Here is a 21,895-nt window from a genome sequence, read left to right as displayed (position 1 = left end):
CACAGTTTCAGCTGTTCTGGGACATAAAAGTGTTCCCACCAATTAGGAGACCAGCTCTAATAGAGGGTGCAGACTGCATGATACAACTGCAGTGGAGGATCGCCATTGTTAACGACGATTTATAATTCTAACTCATACAAAAACAGAGGTGGACATAAGTTTAGGTGGAACTTTTTTTTCTTTTAGCTGCTGTACATAATTTGCAGAGAAATCCTTCTTAAAGACTCCATGCACTTTGGTTTAATTTGCCATTCTTCACTAATGTATAGTCTATCTCTCAGATATAAAACGGTGAGCTTTTCTGACTATAATTGCTTCCTCAGGCATGGTGACCATTGTAACAGCAAAAATCATGTGCATTCTGAGCACAGACCGCTTTTAGAGGAAGATCATTTCCTCCACCTGCCAATTGCTGCATATTATGCCGTCACCCACACTGTAAACATTATCCTTTCATCTTCCTGCGTTTATCCAGGTCCAACATGCAACAGTCCAACAGATGCCAAGATTAATCTCCAGCCCTTCTGACGGGAGGCCAAGGTGTTTCCCCAAATCAGCCAAGAGATAATGACCTGAAACACCTCACCCATGAAGCACCCTAGTCAGATGCGTGAATCACCCCCAACGGGCTCCTTTCGATGTGGAGGAATACAAGCTTGACTCTGAGCCCCTACCAAATGGCCAATCTCCACATCCTGCCTCTAAGTTCTCATTGCCACAACTTTTATCTGCAATCTCAGTCTTTCAATGATAAATCAAGGGTGGGAACGTAGATGAAATGCTTGCTTTCAGGCTCAGATCTCTTTCTGTCACCAGACTAGACCGATCTGTCCAGTCTCACTCACAATCCACACTGAGCTTGCAGACATACTGTTCATGCAAATTTCATAACAAATAAGAGTAGGATCTGAGCTTTAGATAGAAGGATTACTTCATAGGTTTTGTTCAGTTTAATGACATCTTCATGTGCAAATTTTCCAAGTGTACATTTACTGTTGCAACTTAGTGGATGAAGGCTGAAATCTAACACATGTTTATATATAATAGTTTCTTTTTTTGCAGGGAGAGAAAAGAAAAAGCTTTCCCTGTTTCCATACGCTTTGTTGTTTTTATCAACTTTTCTCTCACACTGGCGTTGATTTTTCCATACTACCTAACTTACTTAAGATGTAAATCCAAGATATTAGTGGTGTTACAACTACTGCTTTGTCTCCTTGGACAGCTTCAGACAGCTGTTTGGCAGCAACACGCCTTGTTCTGGCCTTGAAACCAGACCAGCCGTCCAGCACCTCGGGGTTTTCTGCTCCTGTTTCTGCAGCAGGCAGATTAATTCTGTTAGGCATGCACACAACAGTATTTACACCCACATGCGTACTACACTGTACATCATATTCAGCAGGCTCAGGCTGACAGATTGACCAGTGGACAGACAGAAATGTCTTTAGGAATGCAACTGGCGATGAGAACTCTCCCAGTGAAACCCACAGTGGGTGCTGGTGTCTGGTATGTGTTGCATGTCTGACTGCTGGGGCTTTCCCAAAGCTGTGTGAGAGCCGACATGTGTCCACACATATGCTAAACACTCAACACTAACAGTCTGATCGGTTACATAGATATGCTGTAGATGTACTGCCAAGTTAGCAGCTTCAGACTTTCTGGATATTTACAGCTTAAATTTAAAACTTTTTAAGATGTTATGGAAAAACATGCAGCTCGTTTCTTCATTTATTTGGCAAAATGTCCGATTTTTGTTGTTTTAATGCAATTCTCAGAGCTCTAGTTGATATTATTAGCTGCTTAATTGGTCTGAGCAGCAATTTAAGATGAAACATATAGGTTTAAGTCTATACAAATAGCCCTTAACCCTTTCCCCTATAAAGATGAGCTCCCCTGTACTCTTAAAGACGAGTTCTGAACCCTCAGTATATCAATAAAGATGTGCTTTGATGACTATTTGAACAGTTTCCAAGGGTTTTCCAAGGATAGCTGCATAGGCAGGGACCACTCTCACTAACCACTAATTCACACCCGGTCATTTTGTTGTAAAAGCAGGCCTGAAATATGAGAGAGACTACTCACATCGGTAGAGAGAAACAAGGGTTATTCAAAGTAGGCTCAGAGTCAATCAAGCCAACAAAAGTACCAGAATAAATATCCCCAAATCAAATCGCTGATAAGACTGTGACGTGTCCTCACATGGGTCAGAAGTATTAAAGTTAAAAAGGTTTCAAATGAACGTATTCTTAATGACATTTACCAATACAAATGGTAGTATGACTATTACTAATCTGTCAAAATATTTTAGAGTATCAGGCCAGCCATTAACTCAACTCCAGTTACTCATTCTGTGTGCTCTGAACTAATTGCTTGTTATAGAAACAGGTACGGCCTCCCCGAACGACCCCGTAACAGAGCGCCCATTGTTGAAACACTTTATTACACTGATCAACCAGTATTTTGCTGCTGGGAGTCAACTGTACTTTAACAAATTTTACTTGCTGACATCACTTGCGAACTCATTTTCATTACCTGTTTTTTGGTTTGTTTTATTTTTTCCCCCAGTTATGACATGCCAACTGTTGGATAACTTAGGATGGCTGGACAGAAACAGCGACGCCCTTCAGCATTCAAGAAATAAGTCTGGTCTCAAGGAAAGTGACGCCAAGTATAGGTAAGGTTGGTCCTGAATCAGCAGCAATGGGAAGCATTAACACGTAGGGCTGCTCGATTATGGCAAAAATGATAATCACGATTATTTTCACTGAAATTGAGATCACGATTATTTGACGATATTTATTTAACCCTTTAAGACCTACTATAGAACCAAGTCCGCCAGAGCTTATATTATTTTTTTACATGTTGTAGTGCCATTTGTGGGAGCATTTCAAGTTGCTATACATCAATACAACTGTTATAGCCCATATTTTAATAATATGTATGCATTAAGTCCATAGTAATTACATAAATTGCAAAAAAGTGCAATAAACTACAAAAAAAATTGAAAATCGCTTTTGTTTTGTTTACATATATTTCTACTTGGAGAAATTTAAGAGGTTTATCCCTCAAAACTTTAAATACAATAAAGTTGCAAAAAAATAGTTTCCCACCACAGGAAATTTATTTTGAGTGTCTTCATAGTTTTATTTTGGAGATACAGCAATTTTTATATACTGCAGGAAAAACAAAAAACAATCCTATGATGCAAATTTGCAAAGAAAACAGCATGTGCATCATTTCACTGTGGGAAGTGTTACGAACAGCTGATAGGATCGGCAAAGCGTGTTTCTGGAATATTATGTTTTTGTTCCTGCAAGCGCTTTTTATGCAATTTTTGCAAAGCTATATGTGGAACGAAACCGTGACGAGGACAAGCTGATGGCATCAGATGTAAGTACAACTCCTCCGGTTTCATATGCAAAACAAATTATTGCGCTAGCTTACACGGTTCAGGTTCTACAGGGATTTAAAAATAGTTACGCAAAACGGAGCGTGCTGCTCTGACCGGCTTTAAAGGGTTAACAATGACTTTAAAAAAATAATATAAAATAGTGTGCAACACCACTGAAGTTTTTTTTATTTTTTTTTTAACTCTTTTCAACCAACGGCAGTCATTCTCCAAATAACTTCTGCTCAGCTTTCCGAGCTTCCCTCGGGTCCTCTTAATCAGCGGTCTCCACCCTTTTTTGCGCCACGGACCGGTTTATGCCCGACAATATTTTCACAGACGGCCTTTAAGGTGTCGCGGATAAATGAGGGAGGGGCTAATAATCGGCTCAGTCATTTTTAATGATCGTTGAAAGCCCAGATCGTAATCGTGATTAAAATTCGATTAATTGAGCAGCCCTATTAACACGGGTTATCCCGAATTTTGTTGGCAATCGCAGAGCAGAGAATTATGCTGAGCTTGTGGATAACACAATGAAAACATATCAGCTCAGGAGTGCCAGAATGACACTGAAGACGCACTTACCTCAAGTGTTTTTCCACCAAATCTTGAAGATGTTAGCAGGCAGGACAGATTTGATGTAAGATAGAAAAGTGATGGAGAACTGATATCAGGGAGATTTTGATCCGGGCGTGATTGCGGACTACTGTTGGTTCTTGAGAAAGACAGATGGCTGTGCAGCACAAGCACAAAAGCAAGCATCTAAAAACAGTTGCGAGCACGCTGATCCCTGGTGTGTTTTCAGAATGAACAGATTAAAACTATTTTTGTTAGAAATAATTACAATTCAAATGTAATTACAGTTAAAATTCCTGTCATTGCGTCGATTTATTATACTGATATTCAAAACTGTCAAAACGTCAGTGATAACAAAAACCTGACACGCAAATTCAATTAGATTTCATATCTGAACTCACTGTAAAAGAACTTGATAAATAGCTGAAGTTCACAGTTCAATCAAAGCAGCAATCGGTTGAGTCCAGCTCCTGACAATTTAAATGCCAGAGCTCAGATCTGCTGCTCTTTTCCCCCAGCACTTTTTTAATCCACATTAAGATGCCAACTGGAGTTCAGTTGACGGGCTGAAACTGTTCCCGTCATTAGCTCCAGCTCCAAAGCCAAAACACAAATGATGTTTTTTTGCCCTTTGTGTGTCTGTGTGTTTTTGTGCACAAATTTCTACCCTTTTACTATGTCTCAATAAGGTGCATCCTTGTGTTAATCAATACAGCGTGTTTACACTGCATATTACTCCTAAACAGACCTTTCAAGCTGCTGAGGAGTGTGCACCACTTCAACTTGCAGTTACACTTCTGTGAAGGTGCATGTCAAGCTACAGTGTAGGGTCCAGAGCTGCGCTGGAGCCTGCGCCTTAGACTACACACAACCTCAAACATCCCATGAATCAAACATTAAAGTTCTGAGGAGAAACAATGCGTAGCTGTTTTTAGCAGGAAGCTCTGACAAGCACGCTAGTTGCAAAGTACCTAAATGATAAACAGAAATTTATCTGCTATAGAGCAAGATTGTTCTTTCTGGAAAGGACCATAAACGGTGCTTAAAGAGAGTTGACGTCAGAGTTACAACCATGAAGTGAATGCAAAAGTCCAAGTCAGAGCAAGTGTCAGTTAAAATCTTCTGGATGTGTGCACAGTCCTGTGAGTTTTTGAATAACGGCAATTATGACTTTTAAATAAAGCACTAAGGATATACAACTGCTGGTGTAGATGTCAACAAACGCACACACAAGCAGAGTCACCTATACTCCGCCCTCACTGCTCATCGGTTTCCTTTCAGACACCCTGAAAGTCAAAGGTGACTTCCTGTGAAAAACATCTTAAGTGTGAGAACGCGCCTTTTAGGTGCCGATGAACCGGGGAAAAGGACGGCGACTTCCTCCCTCACCTTCCTTCCCAATGCTGAGAATCAAACTAAACACAATATTAGGGGTCAACAAGTCAAAGAAGACGAATGAGCCAACGTTCACTGTGAAGCCACGAAATTACTTGTTGATGAAGTTTATGTACGAGTGCCGTTTATTTAACTATTATGGTTGTTTTTTTTAAACTATTATTATTTTTTGAAATCTGCAATCTCAGCTTGGGAGCTTGACATGCCTCAGAATAAAAGCAGAGAGGCTGACGGGAATGATGCTGTGAATAGGCCGAATGCTGAATGGCTGAAAAATAAAAGAGAAAGGAAGCGACAACTTTGTTCACCGTGAAGAAAAAGAAGCCGAAAAACAAAAACGAACACAAAGAAGGGCCTCGAAGGGCAATGACAGTGGCTGAAGAGGACGTATTAAATGTTTTTAAGCTCGAGTTTCACATCATCTCATTTCTAAGACGAAGAACATTAGCCCCTGCTGCAGAGACCAAACTAAAGGCCCGGCAATATCATAAGCGTGAACCGCATTACTCCTTTGACACTGCCCCCTGGTGATAGTACACTGTTACAGCATGCACACAGCAGTCTGCAAAGCACGTGAATGTGCATTGTACAAGGTTAAAATATCAATACTACAATCTAAATATCAGGAGAACAAATCAATATGCTTTCAGATGTGTGGCTACATGTTGGTGACCTTTTCCTGGATTCTGGCTCCACTGACAGGTGAGAGGTAGGAATTTCAAACATGATACTGATAACCAGGAAAATACTCAATACTCAAAACCATTTTCTGAGAAGACACAAACCAGGGGGTTAGAGGTTCAGGGTTGTATCAGGAAGGACACGCAGTATAAAACGAGCCAAATGAAACATGTGGTACCTGCTGTAATGACCCTTTGTAAATTAACCGCAGCCGAAGCACACTATCTTAACGATACCATAATGTGGCTATCGGGTAACTGATAATAGTTAACCAGTCACAACATTTGGCAACTCCTCCCTGAGCCTGCTTCAGCCACAGCTTTCTTCCTTTTAAAAGGGAGTTTTTCCTTCCCACCGTCTCCAAGTGCTGCTCATAGGGGACAGTCTGACTGTTGGGGGTTTCTCTCTAATATTGTAGGGTCTTTACCTTAAAGGTGAAGTGTACTGACTTCAAAAATATGCACTGACCAGGTTAAGAGTTGTGGTAACTGTTCAGTACTTTAATGATGTTGACATAAACTAGTTAAATCAATTAGTATCTGAGTCTTGATTTATTTTGACAAACCTTACTCAGTAATGACCCTTCAGGTCACCTCCTTGTTGCCAACTGGTGCCTTTTCCTTCCCCTTTCGAGCTTTCTTCCCCAGAAAAGGAGCACCGGGTAAAAAAAATTGACAGTGCTGCTCTGTAACCGATCTCCTGCACTCGTTGGTTTCCCACTGCTCAGCAGCTGCAAACACATGAAGCCCTCGCTCTCAGAACAAAGTAAGAGCCTTTCTGTTTCTTCTGACTTTCTCTCTCAGCACAATCTCACATGTAAATACAGCCAAGAATCACAGCAAAGTCATTATCTTTACCAAAACTGCAGGGGGACTTTGTTGGACGATGTTGCAGTAATAACCTCATTCGTGAGCCCGTTCGCCGAGGTTCTTTGTTAGAGGTAATTACACATTATAATATTATCTCAGCTTGTTCTTGTTCAGTTCCTCTCACCGTTGCAAACTTTTATTTAAATAAATGAACTAAATAAATAAATGAACTCTCACGAATGCTGGTATAGCTGCTTCTGCAGCAGCGCCGAATCCGAGTCTGTGTGAGAGGTATGCGTAGCTTCTGATTTTGTCAAATGACATCTCCACCCACAGCTCTGTCTGCTAACCCTAGCATGAACCTCTCGTGGATCTGTGTAGTTCTCACAGCGTTTACCTCCTGACTGTGAGCTTCAGTATCCTGTAGGATCCCTTAATGAGAATCAGGGCTTCTTGTCTGCTGCCGTAGAGGGGGGATCCGTTTATGTTAATGAGTTCATCACCAACTTTCAGCTTCTTGCAGTGGGCAGCCTTCCCTCCGTCCTCGATCTGCAGACAAAGACACGATTTGGTTGAGATGAAAGAGGACACTTGGAAGGCAAACAGAAGGACATTCAAGAAAAAAAGAAATCATTCTAATAATAAAAAAAGTCACTCAAAGACACATCAGCGCTGCCAGAACGACTCCTTTAAAGCCCATTTTGAAGACATTTTTTGTTAAACTGTCTTTGTCCCCCTGGCAACTTCACCCTAAACAGCATCTCCAAAAACAGCCCGAACCAAACATCCCACAGAAACCCATCACATTCCCCTGTAATAGACTCTGTGTGTGTGTTTGGCACAGAGGTGACTGCGGGTCACACAGTGGTGAAGGCTGTGCCGTTAATGCATTGCTGGGATGTTTCAGGGTGTTTTTTAGGCTGCAGAGAAGTGAGACATTGACGATTGTGCGGTGCAGTGTGGTGAGAGGTTTCAGTTCAGCCATAAATCTCTCACACACACACACACACACACACACACACACACACACACACACACACACACACACACACACAAAAAGAGGAAAAAGCATGAAAGAAATAAAAGACAGGAACACACAGACGGACGGGGCAAATGACCTGCTTACTGAGCGGACCACCGGCAGGAAAACAGTCAGGCCAACAATGACAGAAAAATCAGGACGGATCTTTTTTTGTCATTTATTTTGCTGCGGTTTTATTCCCACATTTAGAGAAGTACTGGAACAACATGCTCATGCATCCAAAGAACAAATATGCATGTCACTGCAAATGCACTATAACGCTTCTGCTGGCACCTCGTTTCAGTAGTACTAACACTTCCACATAGGTAGTGTGTCATCAGTGACAGTAGCTCATTGGAAAAGCAGGATGGAAAATGCGCGCTGTTTACCTACACTTAAAAATGCTGCAGCCTGGGAGCATCAATAAAACAGTTGTTTCCTCGATCATCAGAAACATTACTGTAAATTCTCTTCAAACATCAAAAAGTATCAAACCATCAAGTTGTCAGAACTTTTCCATCACAAAGTACTTGATCGCGTCTCATGACATCCGTACTACAAACCACATGAGAATGTCTGCTTATTGGCTAGCTGTGAACAAAGAAAATGCAGGAAGTCATTGGTTGATTATATGGTTTACTGCTGCAGTGTGTGTACTCTCCAGGTCTGCAGTACTCTGTGGCATCCCCGATGCAACGCATACCTGCTACTCTGCTCAGACCTGCGACGTACACCTGGTAGTTTAGTCGAGGCTGGACCATGTTCTCTCTATAATCGAACCGCCTTAGAGTTTAGATTCGAAACTTGACAGAGTCCGTGCAGTCGCCGTTGCATCCACACCTGCATGCCTCACAGAAACCGCTGCATTAGAGGGGGAGGAAGTCTTTTAGTGACCAACCATCATGTACAATCCAACGCGCCAGAACAGAATCAGTGGACAAGCTTTATTTTGAAAGTTCGAACGCTTATCTCATCTTGCATTTTCTCAACCGGATAACTTGTTGGCCAATCTGGTTTGTCATATTTTAGTCCTGCTTATACAACAAAATGACTGGGTGTGCCTCAGAAGTTAGTGAGGGTGGTCTCTGCCTATGCAGCTACACTTGGAAAACCCTTGGAAACTATTCTAAAGGTCATTAAACCACATCTTTATTGACATATGCTGAGGTGTCAAAAACCATTGTTACAGGTGACGCACAGGCGAGGTCGTCAAGTTTTGGGTTGTGTGTTAATCGGTCAACTCAAACACTTTGTCATCTTTTATAAGTATGTTGGCACTGTCATGCATTTTTTCTCTCACTGCCTCTCGAGCTAAAACAGTTTCAAAAATGTACCTTTTTGCAAAAAAACAACAACAAACAAACCAAAAAGCACAAGTGAGGGTGGCAACAGATTTCTGTTCACAAACCACTGTCTTAATTTAAATGTGTTTAAACTAAAGACACTGATACTGGGTAATCTGGGAACACAAAACTTTGTTTCAGAGATAAGTGATAAAATGCTGTTGGTATGTATCTAATAATAATCATTAGATACATACATCCCGGGCCGCCCCCCACCCCCAAATTTCACAACCCTCAAATAGTGACTGAAATCCTTTTTCTCCTTTGGCTTTGTCAGAGGTCACCAGGCAGCTAGAAGCTGGTTTTATTATCCATCACTTTCAGTTATCAACCCCAGGTGAATTCCACTATTAACCCAGAATAAATGCTCTTTAAAGATGTCTCTGGGGCAAACGTAAAGGAATATATTCCAGGGTGGAAACGGAGAGCAGACCTGCCCCTTCTTTTATTAATCATTCATTCATTCACTTTTTTGCTTTTACTGCTTCAGAAAAAAAAAAAATCAAAGGAATGCGTGTCATGGAAACACAGGTCTGATTTCACGGTTTCAGGATTTTACAGACACGCAGCGGGGGACTCGGCCCTGCGAGCCAACTCAAACATAAAGTGAGATCTTTCACATATTAACTCATTCTTTCTGCCGAGCTCTCCTGGGTCTGATGCTGTCATCGACTTCAAAGGTTAAATATTTTCATCCAAACATGAAAAACTTTAAGCAGTTAGTCACATTTGAAAGGGACACTTTTATCACAACTTTGGGTTTTGGTAGCACTCTGTTTCTGTGCTGTTTTAAAACTATTTTAAGAGTCCAATTTAAGAATGATGACTTAGTGACTTAGGGTAAGTCATCAGGTCTTTCTAATATGCATTGGCCTGTGTCCATTTATCATACCTGAGAGGAGCAATGCCAGAAAACTGTTTTCTATCAACATCCCTAATTATAGCAAACAGATGACAAAAAACACCTCTCTGGAAAACCCTGCTGGAGCATCTATTAACAGTTGTTGTGGAAGGACCTAAAACAGTAACATCAATGGTGATGAGGGTGGGGTCAGGTCGGCAGATTGAGGTGTTACTCTCTTAAGTCATCATTTTTTCAGGTAAGTGTTATATAGGGTTTTCCAGGTTGGCTGTCAAATTATACTGTGAAAATGTCTTAAGACACTCCTTACTGTTTTGTATTTGCTTCCAAGGACTTGGTCTCAAGCAACAGTGCTCAAGCCTTTTGGCATTGGCTGCCTTTTTTTCACTCACTTTCAGTCCTTTCCTTGTACCTGACCAGGAATAATTTTATGACTTATTATTTAACTATTAATCATTCAAGGATAACAAAGGGCACCTAACTCAAGAGATGAACCTGTTTAATTCTGCACATAACAGTTAACTTCACAGGAAACCAATTTTAAACTGTATCTTTAGGCATTTTATTATTAGCAGCCTGTCACAAAAACATCAACAGATTGTGACCCATCCTGTAATACCATGCTGAAACTATCTGATTAGTTGCCAAACACACTGCCAGTGCATTAAAGAAACATAACTGGAAAGAAAAACACTGTGAAACATTATCCTCCCCAGAGCCAGGACCTCAACATTACTGAAGCTGTTTGGGATCATCTAAAGCAGTAATTTTCAAACTGTGGTAGGTGTACCACTAGTGGTACTTGAACTCTCTCTGGTGGTGTGCAGGAAGTCTCCATTTTTTAAAGATTAAATAATATACCATTGTGGAGGTATGCAAAGACTACACAAGAGCTTTGAGTCCTCTATGAAGAGCAGCCTTTGCTTATCGCCAGCTGTCGTGGCCACTACGGAGTGCTTGCGGGCTCGTTTCCCTGGGCCTTGAAACTGCAAAGGCAGCACGGCGCTGTTAAGTTGTCACCGTGCTGAGATCCTAGCCACCATCGATGAGTCAGAGGCCCCCAGGAGAATCGGTGGGGGTGCGGGAGATGCCATCAGTAAGTCGGGAACTATCGCCTGGATGCCGAAACTCCTGGTAGCCAGGAGAATCCGATCCGCTTCTTCTGCGAGTGAGCGGTAATCCTTTGCGGCCAGCAACGGGGAGTTGGGTGGGTCATAAGTGTGGTACTTCAAGAGCCATATTTTATGAGGTGGTACTCATTGTGAAAAGTTTGAGAACCACTGATCTAAACGTTGCTAACATCCAAAGAAAAGGTTTGACTGTCCTTTAAGAAACCTGGAGAACTATTGTTGAAGACTACTTAAAGTTACAAGAACGCTGCCTAAGAGAGTCTGGGCTGTGTTGAAGAACAAAGGTATTATTGACTTATTAATAATGACTTTCAAACTGGATAGAAATCTACAAACTCTGCTTGTGCCTTGTTACCTGTATTTCCATGTACGTTTCAATAAATCCATCCATTCCACTTATCCTTCTCAGGGTGGCGGGGGGTGCAGGAGCCTATCCCAGCTGTCATAGGGCGAGTGGCGGGGTACACCCTGGACAGGTCGCCAGTCTGTCACAGGGCCAACACACAGGGACAGACAACCATTTGCGCTCCCGCATTCACACCTATGGGCAATTTAGATTTTTCAATTAACCTTTCCCCACAAAGTGCATGTCTTTGGACTGTGGGAGGAAGCCGGAGTACCCGGGGAAACCCACGCAAACACGGGGAGAACATGCAAACTCCTCACAGAAAGACCAAAGGAAGGGCAAATGATAAACTGACTGGTTCTTATACATCACGTTTCTACTCAGCGTGAGCACTCAAAGCACTTTACACAACATGTCTCAATTAGCCATTCAAACACATTCACGGAAGCATTTTTTTCTATTCACGCACATTTACACTCTGATGGATGCAAGAACTTGGACTTCAGTATCTTGCACTAGGATACTTTGGCATGCAGACTAGAGAAGCCAAAGATGGAGCCACCAACCTTGTGATCAACAGATGACGTACTCTACCTCCCGACCTATAACCACTGAAACTTTTCTTCAGTCCCCAAAAAGCAAACAAACCCTGTGGCACCACTGACAGCTAAAGACGGATGGTTAGTGAAACTGGGTTAGATCATTTATACTAGCCTAACCCTATAAAACTAGGGTTACAGGAAAGTAAGGCACAGGGAAGCTGTAGGATGAATGTTAAACTGTTCTCATTAAAAGCATGTTGAGCATCCCTGACAGACAGGGATAAATATCATTAAATGAAAGGAAGACAGGATTTTGATCTGGATTATTTACAGTGAAAAACTAATCCAGACTTCAGGTACAGACTGACTCTTACCTAGTCTAACATTTTAAAAACATCTGAGCCCTGGGCTGTTAAAAACTCAAGTGTGTTACGCTTGAACCGTGCTAATAAAAAGCTGATTATGAAACATAAATAGTTTATAGAGTTTATGCCACAGCAAAGCACCACTGTAAACAAAAAAATAAAGAGCACAATTAATTAATAAGCGGCTAAAACCACAATAACAGCTTCAGGACATCATTTTGAAGCTGAAGTTTACCTTTGACCCCTACACAGAGGTGAGAACACCAAACATTTTCACAGGGAGCGGTGAAATGTAATGTACATCACACTGAACTGTGTCTACTGAAGCCACTTCCACACACACATTACTGTAAAATACAGAACACACACATGCAAGCACACAGACACACGTATGCAAAAAGGCCGCCAGGCTGTGTTGAACCCATGTGACACAGTACTTATGTTCACTTGTTTCTAATGAGTTTTTCATTATGAAAACAAACCAGGGGCAGAAATGGCTGCAGTGCTGGGATGTTTAATGTTGCTTACAATGAGGATCACTGTTATACACACACACACACACACACACACACACACACACACACACACACACACACACACACACACAGAGTCCAAAGCACAACACGCATGGTTTAGGAACTCAAATACACAGCAATAATATGACCCCTAATTATCCAGCAATGTAATAAATGCTGGACTCTAATGAAATAAACAGTGCTGGTGGAAGATTAAAACACACTCTGGTCGACGCTTGGCTCTGCTAAAACTATCAGTGTGCCGTTAAGCTTCAGGAGTAATCTGTCATTTTCCCATGGATGAAAGAGGAGCGGAGGAATGTAATGAGGAAGGGGGAAATGTAGGATGGGAATATGATGAAGAAGAAGACAAGATTTTTAGAGAAAGCAAGGCAGCATGTGCTGAAAAAGGGAAGGGAAAAGGATTTTTTTTAATAAGCCAAAAGGTAAGTGCCTGAAGAAATATAAACAGGAAGAGAGATGAAGATGAGGGGGGAGATATACAAGAGGGTGAAATAGTGTAGACAGATGAAATAAAACAGAAGGGGAACTAAGGAGGAATAAAGTGAGATGTATAGATAGAAAGAGAATAACTGAAAGGAGGTGGATGGAGGGAAGGGGTGGATGAAGAGCAAACAGAAAGGAGATGAAGAGGGAAAAAATCAACTACATGAAAAACAAAAGAAGAAGGAGATCTAATGAGGTTAATGTTTAAAGAGGGTTATAAAGAAGTATCAAAGGAAAGGGAGATGGAAAACAGAGAAGAAGAAGAGAGGAAGCGCAATAGAAAGATGGGAATGAATGGGAAAAACCTGAAGGAATAGCTTAGGGGGAATGGTAGAAAAACACAAAGTAAAGAAGATGCAGGACAGAACAACAAAAGGAGGGAAACTTATGAAGGCTAAAGAGCAGGAGTGAAAAACAGGGCAGGAAGAAAAGATGATTAAGATCAGAACCAAACAAGATGAAGAAGAGAGGAAACAAAAACAAGGAAAAAAAACAGAGGAAGGGGACTTACAAGAGAATAGAGAAAGGACTAAAAGAAGGATGTGTGTTGGAAGTGGAATAAGGAATTAAGGAGGATGTAATCAAAGGTAACGGTAGAAGGAAGAAGAAAGGTTTGGGTGGAAAGGAGAAAGATTAAGGAAAAAATGAGGAATAAATGAAGGAATAAGGGAGGAGGACTGGAGAAAAAAGAAATGTGGAAGAAGGGAAATGAGAGCCGGATGTAGGATGTAGGAGTATACAGAAATGGGATGATGGGAACTCAGACAAAAAGGTGAAAGAAAAAGAAGGAAAAATACACAGATAACAGCAGGATAATTAATAAGGAAGAAACTTAAAAAGAGAATAGGCTATGTAGATAGAGAAGGAGTAAGGGAGGACAGGAGGTATGAGGAAGGTAGGAAGAAGAGGCTGGATGAGCAAAAGGAAGCAGGAGGAAAAGGAACAGGGGAGGGAGGAGACGACCTGAGGGCGGCGTGCTGTAATCTGCCACGCACACCTGTGGGTTTTACATACTAAACCCCAGCACGTGGGTTTGTGGGGCATAATTAGAGAGCGGTATTAAGAGAGTTTATGACGCACAGAGCAGGCAGATGTGTGGGAGGCTGAAGTCATTACCCAGAACTCGTTTCTTGACATCCTTTTCGTTCTAGGTGCTTCACGTCATCCTGCCAGAGAGCCAACTTTCCACAAAGGTTGACCGACGATCGGTAGCAAAAATTTACAGCACGAAGACGTCGGCTTCAGGATCCGCGTTAATCGAGAGTTCACGAAGGCAAACTCAGGCAACATTCCTGGAGATACAAGGCGCTGGCTTGATAATCTCTAATCAAATGTCAACTTAAATGACAAATTTGGCTTTGACATTGATGCTGCACTTCTTTCTTTGAAGCGGCGCTCTCATTTTGTCTGAGACTGACTCTCAGTCCTTCACAGAAGCTGTAGCAAACGATGAGCTATGAGGAGGGAGGAAAACGAAACTGTAAAATGCAGTTCCTCAAGTGGCCACTTGAGGCACCATAGACTTCAATGTTAAAATGTCCTAATTTCTTGCAGAAATACACATTTATAGTGTGGTCCCCGTTTTGATTTCTTTGGACAGTTTCTCCCTCATAGAAACTGGACAGAAGGTGTTATTGTTTGTTTGTTTGTTTGTTTAAAAACAGAAACCTTGGTGGTTTCTGTTTTGTTCCTGAACATCAGAACCAATTTCCTCTCATTCGAGGGTGACGGTTTGTCACCACTTTGACAAGGTCTAGAAGAAGACCCGCAGCTGAATAACTTTTACTCATGTATAATTGTTTGAAATGATCCAGCGTGCCATCATGCATGTGCCAAACAGTAGAAAAACAACCAAAACAAAGTGAAACAGCTCCAGAGACACACTCTGCACACAAAGGCCAAAACATCTCTCATCTGTCACACCCTGCTCGATAAAGGGTTTTCCCCTCACTTTGTATGTATCTATACGCCTCCTCTCAGCTGTTTCACAGCTCAGCTTCACTCCAGTCTGACCCACATGTCTGCAGTGTGTGTGTGTGTGTGTGTGTGTACTGCTGTGGGATGTCCAGACAGGGTGAGGTCACTCCAAGCACTGAGGAGTCAGAGAAGAATAGCCTCTCTGTGAGCTGAAACACACACACGCACGCACACACACAGGTCAGACACACCCTTTTATATTTAGATTCAAGTGGTGACTTCACAGCCTCGAGGTGTGTGTATGTGTGTGTTTATACAGTGGCACAGTGCCCACTGCTGTGCCCTGGAAAACGACGGAAATCCCCCCACATGCTAGTCACAGGTTGTCATCACTCAGCTATCACCTGACTGCGCTGAACAACAGTCCCTTTATCAAAAACTGGAACGATTAGCTTCAGACTGAAGATCATTAACTGCAAAATTGTTCGTGTGTGTGTGTGTGTGTGTGTGTGTGTGTGTGTGTGTGTGTGTGTGTGTGAGAGAGAGAGAGATGATTAACACAGCAAACATGTGCACTTCAATATCAACCAGCAGGAGACACATGTGCATGTGTAAACACATGTATTAGCCGAGTCGTGGAGGCATAACTGGGCTTATTTTGGCCTCATCATGTTAATCATTACGTTTTTTTTATGGGGAAGACTTGGTTTAATGTTGCAGGTGGTTACCGTTAAATAGATGTCAACGCAGGGTCCTCTGAAAGCAGGCCTGTGCGCCTACCATGGGCGAGGCGGTGCAGGAACTCGTGCATTTAAACCTCAAATTGCAGAAAGGACGAGACAGAGAAAATGAGCAGCTCTAAGAAAGTTTGTGTGTAAAAGCGAAGATGCTCTGAAAAGGAAAAAAAAACAAGCGCTGGCACGCAGCAGCAGAGTCTGGGAAAAGCTGTGTCATTTCTTTCATTGCTGGCTACAGAAGTGAAAGAAGGAAACCACTCTTCGATTGTTTACACGAAGACGTCCAGAGAGAATAAAACAGGTTTTTTTTTTTTAGGTTTTTTGCTTTTAGGGAGGACTGAGAGCGGTGTGGATGTGTCATATGTTTGAATGACATAGAAGCTGGGTTTTGAGGTGCATGTAACATTCACATGCAAGAACACACACAAGGAGAGGATGAGGGCGCAAACATGAAGCTGAACGAGCCTGATGAAATCCTTTTGCAGTAAACGTTTGTCTTAGTGTGGTGCTGTTGGTCATTGTGTGATTATAATATGCCACTTTTAGAATTTTAACTTAAAGATGGAAAATATTTTGTGACTGAAAACTTTTTTTGCAAGGAGGACAAATAATGATAACAATGAAGTCGCTTTTCCAATTAGGTAATGCAATATATTGATAATTGTCTTGTTTATCTGGCATCTAGCCTTAATATAGCCAATAGGCTTAATAGGCCAATTTCATAAAGGAGTTATAAAAATGAAAGAATAGCTGTAAAAACTATGATGATGACAGCAGACCATCTGCCTGGATCTCACCCTATCCTCAGCATCTGTCACACCAACCCTCTGCATGCTCTCGTTCCATGTAGTTTTCCTCTTTTCCTCTTGCCTGGAGCTCAATCTTCAACACCCTTTATCCAATATATCCACTATTCCTCTTCTGCACATGTCCAACCCATCTCAGCCTTTCCTCTCTGACTCCCAATGAAACTCTGAGCAACTTAAACTCTTCCACTTCCAGCACAGCCTCCTGTCTCTAAACCACACATCATACTCACTACCATCTTGTAAAACTTCCCTTTCACTCTTCCTGCTGTCCTTCTGTCACAAATTACCGTGTGCACTGTCTGACGCTTCGGATGGTTGCCAGGTATTTTAACGCATCCACTTTCACTACCTCTACTCTTTGCACTGTTACACCTGTCTCCCTTTCACTCACACACATTTGTTCTCTCTTGCCTCTGCTCACTTTCATTCCTCCTCTCTCCAGTGCATACCTCCAGCTCTTCAGACTATAATCTACCTGCTCCCTACGCTCACTACAGAGCACAATGTCGTCTGCAAACATAGTCATCTGTCAAACTGTCCAACCTGTTTTTTGACATGCTGCCCAAACTCAGCAAATCTCTCCTAGTTGTTACTAGTTGTCTATTCCATTCTGTTTTATTCTATTCTATTCCATTCATGACTGATCACAGCAGAAACTTTGCTTCCTCATGGCAGGAAAGGCGATGATTTAGCTGGTTTCTTGTGAGCATGGAAACACACTGAATGATGCTCAGTGGTGCATCTCCTCCGTGTCAAGGCCCTAAATAGAGCCATCAACATGACAGGTAAACACAAGACCCTCCATGAACCATGCCCCCCCCAATCATGTTTGAGTGGATCCCAAGGACAAAGACCCTGGAAGTGGGTGGGGGGTGTTTGGGACGAGAAACCCCCTCTCAGGACCTCCTGCTGTGCACCAGCTTTGAGCTTCTGCTATTGTTTACTCCTCCATCTCCCAAACTGAATGCCTGCGGATGCACTGAGGAGTAAATTTGGAAACAGCAGTTTGAAACGTGGAAACATGACTCGGAGGGAGCTGCCAGTTCTTTCTGCAGTTCTGAAGGTAGAGGCCAGTTTCTCCCACATTTCCTGTTATGATAACATTTGAATCCACCTTCTTTTCCACTACTTGGGGCTGCTCACAGCCACAAGTCTGAGTCACTCTGTGTTTGACCTCCGCAACGAGATCAAGAACTGTGAAGAAAATAAGCAAGACGCTACAGACTCCAGAACTCCCAACACTCCCAACACTGCCTTTGAGGTGCACAAGTTGTCATTTGAGCAACCGCACAGGACAAATCCAGGAATTTATTTCATTGCGGGGTTTTTTTTCATTTGATTCATTTTGGTGTTATGATGTTTCCATTCAAAGCTTTACTACCACTTGACAATGCTTCTTTTTGTTCTTTTGCACTACTGACAACATATATAACAAGTTAAAGATTAAAAACTTAAATATTTATTAGCAATGTTCAACTAAATGCCAGAATTGAAAATTAAACGTTTTTTCATTTAAATGTGACTTTTCAGTCCCCACACTGGAAATCACTGCTCCAAAGAACTGCTCCTCTACCTTTGACAGGCAATAGCTATTCAAGCTGACAATTTGCACCTTTTTAAACAAGTTCAAAATTAGGTGTACAATACTTATATACTTTTACTATTACTTATTCATACTTTGGGAAAATTCACTGATTTTCATACAGCACTTTTCTTGTCTTACTAACCACTTAAAGCTTTCTTTATCACACATCTGCACCTGTGGCCAACTTAGAATCACCAGTTAACCCAACATGTAAGTCTGATCACTGTTTGCCATGCTGGTTCTTCTAAAACGTAATCTAAAGGGCTTTATAAAGGCCAATACTGATATATCGGTAAACAGCTACGATATCAATGTAGCTGATATATCGTTCAGGTTCTAGTTCATTTTGGAAGGTTTTTGAACTATTTAAAAAAAAGGAAGTTAGAAAAAGTATCTTTAAAGGTGTACCTCTGTTTTTGTATAAAGGACTTTGGTTTTAAATGTGTTACTGCAATTAAATGTACTCACTTAGGTACAAAAATCCAACGGGGGATGATTTTTCCAGTTATAGACAAATGAGGAACTAATTAATCAATAAACAGCTGAAAAACTGAATGATGATGAAAACAACCATGAGCTAACCTTTAGGCAGTGGTGAATAAAGCAGCTTAAGAAACCCACAAACATTTTCTCCTTATCAGCCAAGTAACATCATGAACTTCTACGGTTTTGTTCCCTTTAGGCCCTCTCTTTGTTTCTTTGTCTCTATAAACGTGAAGTGGAACACTGAAGCTTCAGTTACCCTCAAACAGCATCAATAAGCTTGTTCTCCATTTACAACTGCCATTAGAGTCAGGAGAACACCAGCTGATGGGTTTTTTAACGACGCAGTGTGAGGAAAATCTATATTTGAATATTTTAACTCGTGGATTAGTGGAATAGAAGAAAATGCATTCGAAAACATGAAAACTCTTATTCTAGGACCCCTCCTTTTCAAGTTGTGACCCCAGAGTGAGTCCCGCAGGTTTAAAGCACTACTAAAAGCATATTTAAGAGTTTTCTTCTTGCGTCCCCAGCATTTCATGTTATGTTCATTTTTTCCCCTCACTCATTCTCATACAGCTGCACACACCCTTCATCAACCTCTGCCCTCCACTCTGAGCCTTGTGAGCTTCTCCTCCCTTCCTCACACCCACACTCACACAAGGCCTCCTTTATCAGGGTGGGGAGGAGGGGAGCTGCAGGGATGGAAAAAAAAAATAGCTCCCACGCTCACACCGAAAGCGCCAACGGCCACACGTATGTGTGCGTTTGCATGATGTATACGGGAGTCTAGCTCCACTGATCCGTGGTGTTGTCCTTAAATGGCCTTTTTTCCATGGAAGAACCCAAGGGCGCAAACAAGACAATGCCCCCCCAGTCAGGCACGTCCTTTTATGGGTGAGGTTCTACTGATTTGGCCTGTTTAGGAGAGCAGGGAGCCCTGGGTCACTGACACATTTGGATCAAATTCAAAACAAGAGTGAGAAGGTAGCAGAGGAAAGGAAAAACAAGAGAAGAGTGAGAGGAAGGCAACAAGAAAGAGGTAAAAGAAAGGAAAACCAATGCCTTTTTGGGTTATTTTTAAGTCAGTCAAAATCTGAACACTGACTAATCACTGCCATCCTGAATTAAGACTCGAAACCACAGAAACATCCTGCGAGCTCCGTCACATGGATGAACTGCAGCATGTGAGCAAACGCCCTCTCACTTGTGAACATAAGTCGTCTCTCTCTCTGTGCTTCTCTTAGAGGGGAAATGCTTCTTCGAGTCCTGGACAAACTCTGGTTAACTGGCCTGGACCTGACGAAGCCCAGACAGGAAGCGAATCACGCACATCTTTGTTAATCCACTGATTAACAAAGATGTGGCTCATCTTCTCCCTGTTGGGTGTTTTTTGCTCAATCCTCATCCCTGTATTTGCAATCTTGTCTGGAAGGCACTGGCCAATCACCAATCACGGATGATCAGCTGGAAACTGGCCAATCGACTGATGCACCTGAATTTATTTATGTAGACCCCGTGCAACAAAGGAAGTGAAAATCACCTAGGGTTAAGCCAGTGTTTACCCAACAAGAATACATCTTCTAGAAGCAAAGTTTAAAAAGGAAAATAAAAATATAATATTACAATAATATGAAGAGATTAAACATACAATGCAGAGTGAAAACGGTAAGTGCAGCCGTGTGAGTGAGTGAAACTAGAGGATTAAAGCTCTGTGGAAGTGTGTACACTTTAAGCTCTTTGCTCAGGAAGACTGAGCTGCATTAACCAAGGTTTAACTTTAGCTGAAGCCGGAAAGGAAGCCAACAAAAATGCTTACTGAGTAAGTTAGCAGACTTATCAGTGTCACAAGTCTATCATTAAGAAACGGGAGAATCTATTGGATTATATTTGTTATCCCATTAAATTATTGCTTGTGCATGTGAGTGTGTAAGAGAGTTTTAGAAACTGTGATTTCAAACCTGTTGATTTATCATTTACCACAAGTTACCATGGAAACCCCCGCAACAACTGAATCACCTTCAAAACACCAAAAACGAAAATTAACGTTAAACCTCAAGCTTCCTCCATGTGCCAAAGTTCTGTGTCATCCTACGAGGCTCTAATTTCAATTATGGCTTCAGTAGTTTTCCTTTTCGCACTTCAGTCTCTGGAGCAGAGCATGAAGTCCTCCAAAAATCACAGAGAGGCTCATGCTGACCTACTCCAGGCATCTGCAGGCCTGATGAAAGCTAGAGTCGGTGTTGAACCACAAAGGCAGGCTTGAATCCTCACCTTTTTTAGGAAGCAGAAGTGGCCGACAATATAAAATACAGTCATTTCTATAGAGGAAAAACGGGAACTTCCTGTGATTCTTTATCAGTAGGAAAAGCTGTAAAAAATTCAAAAGCTATGCACTCCTTCACATTTTCCAAAGCTGTCCAGTGGACCAGATTGGAGGCTTTGACGGGCCTATTCTAGCTCCTGGGCTTTATGTTTGACACCCCTGCAATACATAATGTTGACAATAGCACTGGGACACCAACACACTGCAGACAGGAGCTGCTCAGCCATGAAGCTCCCAGCGCACAGTTGTTGTGCAGATGTTAATTCCAGAGGAATTTGGCGCTCTGCAGACTTACCGTGACCTGTCACTTCGTAGTAACTTTTCTGCGTAACTTCGCAGAGTTGCTGTGGTTCCTAAACGCTTCCACTTTGGAATAATACCTCTTACAGTTGATTTTGGAGTACCTAGTTTCACAAACTGCCTTGCTGCAACAACGGCAGTGCGCTCGAATTCAATGAGCTCTTTTGAACAGCTCATTCTTTCACTCATTTGTAAAGACCTCTGTGGTCCAGTACGCTGCTCCGTATATGCCACACAACCCACCAAATAACCGCAGTTGCA

At 41.9% G+C, this 21,895-nt stretch overlaps 1 protein-coding gene across 1 annotated transcript in view; it reads right to left on the bottom strand.

Annotated features, from left to right (window-relative positions):
- shroom4 (shroom family member 4) overlaps window positions 1-21,895 on the bottom strand; it is a 101,797-nt gene that overhangs the window by 57,536 nt on the left and 22,366 nt on the right. Inside the window, exon 2 of the mRNA XM_085450738.1 lies at window positions 7,244-7,395. Within this exon, the coding sequence (XP_085306864.1) occupies window positions 7,244-7,395 (152 nt within the window). The remainder of the gene's footprint in view (window positions 1-7,243; window positions 7,396-21,895) is intronic.

The sequence above is a fragment of the Copadichromis virginalis genome, linkage group LG3 (assembly GCF_057382275.1).
Source record: "Copadichromis virginalis isolate Kocher_CV1m ecotype Utaka linkage group LG3, C_Virginalis_male_GT1.1, whole genome shotgun sequence".
Taxonomy (NCBI): Eukaryota; Metazoa; Chordata; class Actinopteri; order Cichliformes; family Cichlidae; genus Copadichromis; species Copadichromis virginalis.
This window is presented reverse-complemented; position numbering and strand designations above follow the sequence as displayed.